Source organism: Anser brachyrhynchus (genome assembly GCF_964034855.1).
Source record: "Anser brachyrhynchus genome assembly, chromosome: 3".
NCBI lineage: Eukaryota > Metazoa > Chordata > Aves > Anseriformes > Anatidae > Anser > Anser brachyrhynchus.
In genome coordinates, this window is record NC_137696.1 from 24130649 (window position 1) to 24140105 (window position 9457).

At 44.5% G+C, this 9457-nt stretch overlaps 1 protein-coding gene across 1 annotated transcript in view; it reads left to right on the forward strand.

Moving 5' to 3' along the window:
• SMYD2 (SET and MYND domain containing 2) overlaps positions 1 to 9457 on the forward strand; it is a 28968-nt gene that overhangs the window by 17498 nt on the left and 2013 nt on the right. The window contains 7 exon segments of the mRNA XM_080587240.1: positions 545 to 612; positions 2396 to 2498; positions 4792 to 4902; positions 6575 to 6694; positions 6697 to 6704; positions 7314 to 7481; positions 8868 to 8976. Coding sequence (XP_080443366.1) covers positions 545 to 612; positions 2396 to 2498; positions 4792 to 4902; positions 6575 to 6694; positions 6697 to 6704; positions 7314 to 7481; positions 8868 to 8976 — 687 coding nt within the window.

Below are 9457 nucleotides of genomic sequence, written 5' to 3' on the forward strand. Positions count from 1 at the left end.
TAGCTGGTACATAGCTTTGACCAGATGACAGTGTCATTGTGCCAGGTCTCTGTAACGTACGCTCCTTCAGAGCTCTGTGCTGCCCTAGCCTGGCTGAGTTTGCTGCTGTCATCCCTGCCTTGTGCCTTGCATGTGTAGTTCTGCTGAGGCCCCTTACCTGCAATGGCCAAGTGAAGTCTTCTTGCTCTGTCAGTGTCACATTTGACTTTGTGTTTGCAGTGGTCTGCTTTGTCTGACACTGTTTGCAGCACTTTTTGCAAGCCTCGTTTCTCTTGATTTGCCTTCCAAGGTGTAATCCCTTAGATGTTGAGTCCCGAGCAGGCACAAGTATTGGGCTTTACAGTCCTGCACATTCCTTTGGATAGGGATTTGGTCCTCACTTCACTTTTTGAGATGTCATGTAGCTTCTCTGTGAGTACTGGTGAGGGGTAAAGAAAATCATAAACAAATAGCTGCCACTGACTTTGGAGTCTGAGAATGTGATGTGAGTGTGGAGCACTAAGCTGACCAGAATCTGAGCTAGTCTCTTCCTCTTTTTCCTTAGGTTAACTGTAATGGCTTCACGATTGAAGATGAAGAACTCTCTCATTTGGGATCAGCCATATTCCCAGAGTAGGTTGAGTTTAATATTTTTAAAAATAAAAGTAACTTACTTAAAAACAAACAGAAATTCTTATTAATTCTTCTAGATTTGTATTGAAATAAATTTAATCAAACATTTAATATTAATTTACATTTAATATTAATGTGTCTTGTTTAAAGTATGCTAACTAATAAAGTTCAGCTAATGATTTGCAGCAGTTTTGCTTTAAAATCTGGTAAATTGTTAAAATTGCACTTGCAATTTGTTTTGAAGTACTTAAGCTTGGATTGTGAACTATATGCAGGCTGGTAGGAAACAATGGCTTACTTGGCAGATTCTGGACAGGGACATCAAGTAATGATCAAAGCAAAATGAAAAGGATTGCAGGTGACTTGCTCTGTTCACAGCTTTCTGTTTTGGCTGGATATAATCCTTCACCTGGTGTTCTCGGAACAACATCCCTTCTACCTTTGTTCCTTTGCAAACAGTAAATCCCTTTCAGAAATTCTTTCAAGCCTCCTCAGATGTTTTTAAAACTGCCATGCTTTATGTTGCTATGACAGTGGAAAAAATATGTACAAGCTCCTCAGCTTTATAAATAAACTGCAGATGTTAAGCGTTAACTGCAGTTTGTGAACTGGGGAGCACAACTCTCTCTGAGGCTGAGGAACCTTTCTTCTGTTTAAGTCGGTGCTTCCCTCTTAACACTGGAGCAAAGGAGGATGGTTTCTGCCCCTGCTCTTTGCAAACCCCACGCTGAAAGCACCGCCACTCTGCTTATGTCGACTTCCTCGTGAGGCATGGGTTATTAGCAGGTTATCCGTGCAGAAGCAGCCTGAAACTGAGAGGTGCCCAATTAGAGCAGGACCTGATCTGCTGTACACAGGTGGTTGGTAGGTAGTCCTAGCTTCACAGATCGTCCTTCTTTGGGAGGGTCTGTCTGCAGTTCTTATCCCTGAGCTACAGACTGGAAATAGATTCCCCAAATCCTGCCCAGGATCAGAGTCGTGGTGGGGAGAGAAGAATATTAAACCAGGAATTTCTGGAATCATGTCCAACACCTTTGTAAAGGCTCAGCATCTGAGAGCCACATCGTTCCTACTTAGCAGTTATGCCTGTGAGCTAAGAAGACTGAAGACACGATTATTATTTTGGTAGATAGGAAGAGAAATAATTAAAATTAAACATTTTATCTCAAGTAAGCAACAAATTACACTTCCAAGGTTGGTAGCATGGCAGAGTACTTTTCTCTAGCAGACTGAGTTTTTGTGTAACTTGTGTGCTTGTACAACAAACAAACAGACCTCCTCCCTCCCACTTTAAACAAGGAGGTTGGTTCTTTGCACAGAAGCCAGCTAAAATGTTAATGCTGATCTTAAGTTATGATGCAGCAACTGACTTTTGTTTTCCTGTATTGTCCCATTTCTTTTTCATTAAATGGGTTTCTCTTTCTTTCTCCTCTAAGGAAAACAGGTGCCTAAATAGGTTATTGACAGTTACGCTGTGCAAATACCCCATCAGCTGTACTGTAGCACCCTAAGAATGGGAAAATAATAACGCGTCTCGTTCTGCAATAATAAGATCTTAAAATTGTAATCATTCATTAGCATAGCCTTTCTCCATATCATTAGGATAAAAACCAGCACAACAGATTTTCCCAAGGTTACCTTGATGTTAAGTCTCAATAAAAACAGCTTGCAAAGAGAGACTGACTCAGTCTTTCAGACTTGTTTGTTTTGTGAAGTGGTGCTTAACTTTTTGCCTGTTGCTTTTGGTGAGGTGGAAAAAAGGTTTACTTTTCCGCTTTTACAGTGTTGCGTTGATGAACCATAGCTGTTGCCCAAACGTGATTGTAACTTACAAAGGGACCTTGGCTGAAGTCAGAGCTGTTAGAGAGATTGAGCCTGGAGAAGAGGTAAGTGCACTATGTTTGAATGTATTAAGGTACTATGTATGCATGCATCCTAAAAACAGGATCCATCCTGCTTTTCAGTCTTCATTCCAATTAGATGACAATTTAATAACGAGGGGGAAGGATCTTTTGTTTCTCAGAGAAGTCTAAGATGTTGTTTTAGAAAAGTTGGGTGGCTCTGGAGACCTGAAGTGATTCTAGGAGGCAGTATCCTATTTTGTGCTGAAACCAGGGAAGGGCACTTGCAGCAGTCACTGCGTATGCCAGCCTCTGTCTCAGTTTACCCACCTGTAAAAGGAGGGTTAATTTGCTGATGTTTGGCTGCTGCTTTGAAATTTCAACATCAAAGAAAACTGTTACTGCTGTAATAGTTCCCAGTATAATGATAATGCAATTGAAGCCAGAATAAACAAGGTAAATGGGGACAGATAAGTCCTCTGACTTGGAAATCTCCTGTTTTGTGCATGCTCTCTCCAGCGATACCACCTCAGCAGAGTTTGGTGGTGTAGTCCCAGAAGAACAAGAGTGTGTTTTTAGCTGGAGCATGCCTGAACAGTGATGGATAAATAAGACCCTGGTCTCAACTTTCTCAGTCAAATATTGGGCTTGACAGGGAGTCTTCAGCAGCAGAGCTTCTTTTTGCTTTAATGACAAATAAACGTTAGGTAGAGCTGGGGAGGATACTCGTGCATCCGCATGGGATGAAAATACCAAACGTTCTCTTTGGGGATGGAGTTTGCGTAGAATTTCATTGCGTGTCATTCACTAATGTTAACCTAGCAGGCAAGGTTAATCCTGATCAAAATAATTTCAGAGTTGATTTTGATAACTCTAACCAATTTCTGCAGTGTGTGACAGTAGTTTGCGAGAAGGGTTGGGGGTGGTTGTCCTGGATTGCAGCTGTTCACCCCTATGAGCAAAGCGAGTTTAATTGCTGGAGCCAGGGGTGACTCAGGTGAGCAACTTCTCTGCTGTTAGTATGATTTGACTGTGGTGTTGGCAGTCACTACACGTGCACTGTGGTAATGGACAGGGACTAGTCTCCGTTTTGGAGCTTTCCAGTGGAATCTCAAACGTTTTCAGCAGTTTTGGGGAGTGCTTACTGTGAGAGGTGTAAATGAGCATTTTATCTTGCTTGGCATCTTTTTTTTTTTTTTTGGTTGAATTGTGCCTAGAAGCTGCATCAGTTCTACAGGCTTTCATCACTTTTTAGCAGTTGCTCTTTTGACGTGTAAGAATTTTTTTAAAGTGGACCCGTTATTCTGCCTGGGCTCTGCGCAGTCTTATGGGCTGTGTCTCCATCTTCAGGTTCAACGTAGCCACTGCATCAGGAATTTTTGAAGTGTTTGCTGTAAATGCAGTTCTGCGTTTCTCGTGCTTTGAAAGCAGGGAAGGGAGGAGAGGAGCGTGGGGGAAAATGTGAGATCACACTGAGTAAGATTAGGAACATATGCAATGTGAAATTACACATACATTTTACTTTCAAATAACTGAAAGTGGATAAGTGAAACTAAAACTGCTTCTCGGTCCGCAAAATGATCAACTGCAGCGTGCATATGGCATGTTTCTTGGGGGAGATGTCATTTAAAAACAGCATTGAAGCTAGTTGCAGGGGTTCTTTTCTGAAGGTCGTTGAAATAGAGGAACACTTAAGAATAGTGTATGTGAAGGGCCTTTAAAATGATCAAAAGCAGGTTTTCTTTGCTTTAAAATGTTGCCACTGAAGTAAATCTGATATTCATTCTCCTAGAACTGGAGCACTGGGCCTCTCTTATTTTCAGAGATCTGAAGGTCTTCTCCCAAGTTTCTAAAGCTTCCAGTGGCTGCTGTTGCCCCAATTTTTGTCACTTTTCAGAAGGAAAAATTTGAGACTCTAGCCTCCAAAAAACCAGGCCACTGTAATTTTTTTCTAGGCTGGATACCTGGAATCATTATTTTACTTCTGAAAAGTCGGCGTCTCTTTGTAGTTTGACAGGAGCCTGAGATTTATGGTGTGATAGCTTCCTTATCCACACCTGAATCTTGCTGTTCTGGGTTGAAGCCAGGGTAATATTTGAGGGAAATTCCATAATGAATAGAAAAGGAAACACTTGTCTGTCAGATTGCACTTACAAATGGCAACTCCTGATGCTGCCGAGAGGTTTGGAATGTGAGGGGGAAAAGGCAGGGGAGGTGGCTGCAGGGAGTCACAAGTTGTGTCAGTGTGTGGTTGTCATACTAAGTATGATTTCCACTGAACTTGTATATATATATATTTATACTGCTTTTCACTGGCTACTGTGTTTTTACCGTCTAGGTTTTTACCAGCTATATTGACCTGCTGTATCCCACCGAAGACAGAAATGAACGGTTAAAAGACTCCTATTTCTTCAGTTGTGATTGCAGGGAGTGCACTACAAAAGAAAAGGTAATAAAATTGGATAAAATGGATGTGAAATATGCTTCTGACTTTCAGGGCACTACCCAGGTCCTTAGATGTAATATGGTTTAATTAAATTTTGGAAAGTAGGGTAGTAGAGAGGGGACATGGTTTGGGTTTTCTGTCTGTAAGACTTTGTGCCACTCGTTATTTCATGATGTGTAAATCATGACACGTCAGGAAATTTCCTGTTAGATGCTTATTTAAAGTCGAGCTACAAAGTGAAGATGAGTATTTTGTTAGAAGTAGATAATTATACGGTGTTGATGCTACCTGGCCAAAAGAATTTAGCTCCGGACTGAGTTTTCTCAGAAAACTACACGTTTTCTCCTTCCTCTTAGGGAACCTTGCTTGGAGCATTTCTGGGCTCCTGTTTGGCACAGAGTCCTGCTGCAGTCCCTGTTTGGGACATCTCAGTCCATTCTAGGTGACATTGTGTGATATTGCTGGGTAATTTGGAGACCCAGCAGCACCTGCAGAATGGGCTTTCCTGCAGTGGCATCGTGCCATTCTTATCCTGGGTCACAGCCCCTCGTGATGCACAGGCCAGTTCTGTGTTCAGTAGGCATCGCTTGGTGCCCTTCAGGGGACAAAGGCAAACATGCAGACGGTGTTCCTTAAAACTAGGTGTCAGTTACTTAGATTAGGAAAATTGAGCTTCGTGCTGCTCATCTGTCATTTCAGTCAAAGTAGGTTGTCATAATCCCGATCCCTACATTCCAGGTATTTCCCCCCCTTTCACAGAGGTGTCCATTTAAGAGTTGCTTCCCAAAGTGATCAGGCAACCATCTCCTTCCACTGAATGCTGTCTTCTTTTGTAACTTTTTTTCCAAATACTGCCCAATATTCTCGTTTGAGGCCATTCTGTTGATACTGTAGTTGTGTTTTTCCCCACAGCTACCTTGATAATTTTGCCACTGAGTTTAATGAAGCCAGGATTTCATCTGTGATTTCTAAGAACTTGCTACTCATGGAATCACCTATCACTCAGCCTCCTCCAGTTCTGGAAAGAGTTCACTGTAGCCCTCTCAGCTGACAGTTGAAATCATAAAGGATAAAAGAAATCTAGCAAGAGTGTGAGGCTTAAACAGCAAAAGATTGTCTCCAGATTGCAGCTGACTCTTCATGAAGTTGTAAGTTAGATAGAAAGATAAGAGTAAATGGAGCTGTCCAGCAGAAAGCTGGTATATTAACAACAAAATGTGCGGAAATGTGTTTTCATCTGTAGATATGAAGAATGCTTTTCTCTATTTAATATCATGCTATTTTCCACTGGACTATCACATTGTGGAAGGCCTAAGGTACTTGGGCTTTCCTAGCCTTAAAACTAAATTTATTTTAATCCTTAATCTCTTAGAAGCAGTGAAATTTCCTATGCAAAACTGTTTCCATCACAAAATTGAAAAGCTCTTGGATCTTTCAAAAAAGAAAGGGACCTCATGCAAGTAGAGAATGGCAAATGAACTGGAAAGCAGAGCATTCTAGGATTCCCAGCCAAGGCTTTAGAGAAAATTGCAGGTGCATGCTCTACCCTTGTTTTTACATTCTTTGAGGAGCTTAAGTTCCCATCTGTGTCTTTTTATTAATTTTGTGCAGCAGATGCACCTTTATTTGTAGGCCTTGGAACCTGCATTTATGACATCCACTGTGTTTCCTTCAGGATGAAGAGAAACTGAAAATCCGCAAGCTGAATGATCCTCCATCAGCAGAGACAGTGCGGGACATGATCAAATATGCCAGGAATGTGATTGAGGGATTCAGGCGAGCCAAACACTACAAATATATCCTTTGTCTCCCTGGCTTGGTGCGTGACCTAAAAAGCTCACCTGCTGGCTTGCTTCAGGAGTACCTGCAGGAGAAGCGCTGACCTTTAGAAGTTAAACGTGCCTCTGCCCTTTCCGTGTCTGAGGAGTTCTCCCCGCAGGCAAAGGGCAGTTTAATGCTGCAGGTGTGGGACTGTGAGGGCCTGGGTTTGTTCCCGTCTGTGCAGCTGGCAGTTTCTACTGGCGTGCCATACGGCTGTCCTCATAAAACAAGCCAGAGACTAGAACGAGCATGGGGAGGGGGTTGTTAGGACACGGTAATATTGCCTGATATAGAGTGCACGTGAGGCTGCAGGTATTGCTCATGGTCACAAGCCTACCTTTCCTAACTGGTGGGATGCAGACAAAAGTGCAGGATTTGGTGGGCCAGAAGCAGACCGGGCTGTCTGATGCCTGATTCAGTACCTGCTGCATGGGGAATTTCACTCCCCTTCTCTAATGCCATTGGAGAGAAAAGAGGACTTCTCAGAACTGTTCTGAACAAGGTCAAGGCATTTTCTTTTTGGCGCTACCAGGTAGCTGTCTGACCAGAAACAACCTATTCACTGGGTTCCTTGACTTCTTCGTACCTCCTAGTGAATTACTAGAGATTTGTGAGCTGAGCCTAGACAAGATGGGTGCCGTGTTTGAAGACAGTAATGTCTATATGTTACATATGATGTACCAGGCCATGGGTGTCTGTCTCTACATGCAGGACTGGGAAGGTGCGCTGCGTTATGGGCAAAAAATTATCAGACCATACAGGTAAATACGAGGCTCTTTTATTTTTTTTAATGCTCTAATTCTGTAATCTGAATAATTAAGACAAGTTTGGGCAGAGATCTCTTCTCTCAGTGAGAGAATACCTTTTGCATAAACATGCTACCCATGACATCACTTGAAAAAGAGTGTTTAAATTCTGCAGCAGACTTTGATACAATCAGAATACAGCCTGCAATATATAGTAAAAATATAACTTCAGTCTGAAGTTCTTGATAATATAAGTTTGGCATCATGGGCACTGTGCTAGTTCTGATTAGCTAGATAAATACTGCTGTTTTATTTATTTATGTATTCATTTATTTATTTATAATATATCCTCCTAATACTTCAGTAAAGCAGAGCTTTGAAACCCATCTGCAGCCTGTATTTTGTGTCGAGGCGTGGAGGCAGAGCCCGGGTGTCACAGTCAGCCCCCGGCCCTCCCTGCAGCAGCACGATGGAAAGCAGGGCCCTGTCCCGGGCTGGGGCCGAGCAGCAGAGGGAGCTGGAGCCGAGCTCAGCTCCTCTGCTCGTGGCTGTGTTGGTGCCCCGACGGCCCTGATCTCGCTGCCCTGGAGCTGCAGGCATGGGAGAAGGGGCAGGCTGGAGCCCTGTGTGGAGCAGGGCAGCGCACAACCTCTGCAGGAAAAAAAATACTTTTTCTGATGAATTTCTGGTGCTTTTACAGCAGTGGTGTTACTCATTAGAGCCAGCCCGTTCGGTGCTGCGTTTGGTCCTGCCGTGCATCTCCCCGGCAGGTCCTCATCTTGGGCCTCGACTTCCCTGCCAGCTGGGGGGGGCGCGAGTCGAGCTCTCCCTCCGGAGCAGCCGCCAGCGTCGAGTCACAGATCACTTGGCAGAGGGCGGCGATACAAAGAACGAGCCAGAGCTTTCTCCCCGGGGACTCGGTGCCATTTATCTTCCCTGGGACTTGCCCAGCTCTGCTGGCCCGGCGCCTGGCATTCCAGGTCAGCTCTGCCGAGCCGCGCTCCGCTAGCTCCGCGCGCTGCCAGCAGCGCCGAACGCTTCGAGCTGCTGGGGACCTCGCTGCCCGCTGGGGACCGACGGCTGTGGAATAAGCAGAGCTGCTTCTGTGGGTGCAGGGTGAAAACCAGCAACAATGCTGTCTTTTTCTGTAGCTGGCTGGATTAAAGCTGGTGGCAGAAAGTCACTGCCATCTGACAGCTGCGGCGGGGCATATGGTAGTTTCGGTTCAGTTCCCCAGTGACAGGCATCCCCGGCCCAGAAACAATTGGCGCTGGCTCCTGGCAGCCGCAGCGCTGGGGCTGAGCAGGGAATGGGCCGGGGCAACGAGAGGCAGGGAGGGGGCTGGGGGAACGCTCCGCCACTGCCAGGTTTGATAAAGTTGACTTTCCTTCTCTCTTGCAGTCAGCATTATCCCGCCTACTCGCTGAACGTGGCCTCCATGTGGCTGAAATTAGGGAGGCTGCACATGGCGCTGGAGAACAGACCGGCTGGGGTTAAGGCCCTGAAGAGGGTATCTCCTGCTTCCTTCGTTAATAACACCAGTTTGGGCATGGAATCGCTGAAACACGATGTGCTGCTCTGACAATCGGCCTGGCCTGGCTGAAAACGCAGCACGTGTTAATCTATTTGCTTGCAGGAATTTTGGCTCAGTTTCTATTTTTCCAAGATTGGATTATGGGCCTGTTCTCTCATACGAGGGACCGTGTCTTTTGACAGTGGACTTCCACTGCAGCACTTGGAGGGAGTGTTATCCTAAAACATTTGTTACACATTCTTCTCTGAGCTAGAGCTGTACTAGTGTAAATGAAGCAGAACTCTGGCTTCTCCTGCCTTGCAGGGTACGGACAGGAAGAAATGTTTGGTTCTTATAAAAGGCACACAGTGTTTCATTGATGCCTGCGATTCCTATGTCCAAGTTAAACTAGGCATGCTTTTGGTGGTTGTTTGTTCTGGAACCACTTTATTTTTAAATAGTTGAAGGGAATTCAATG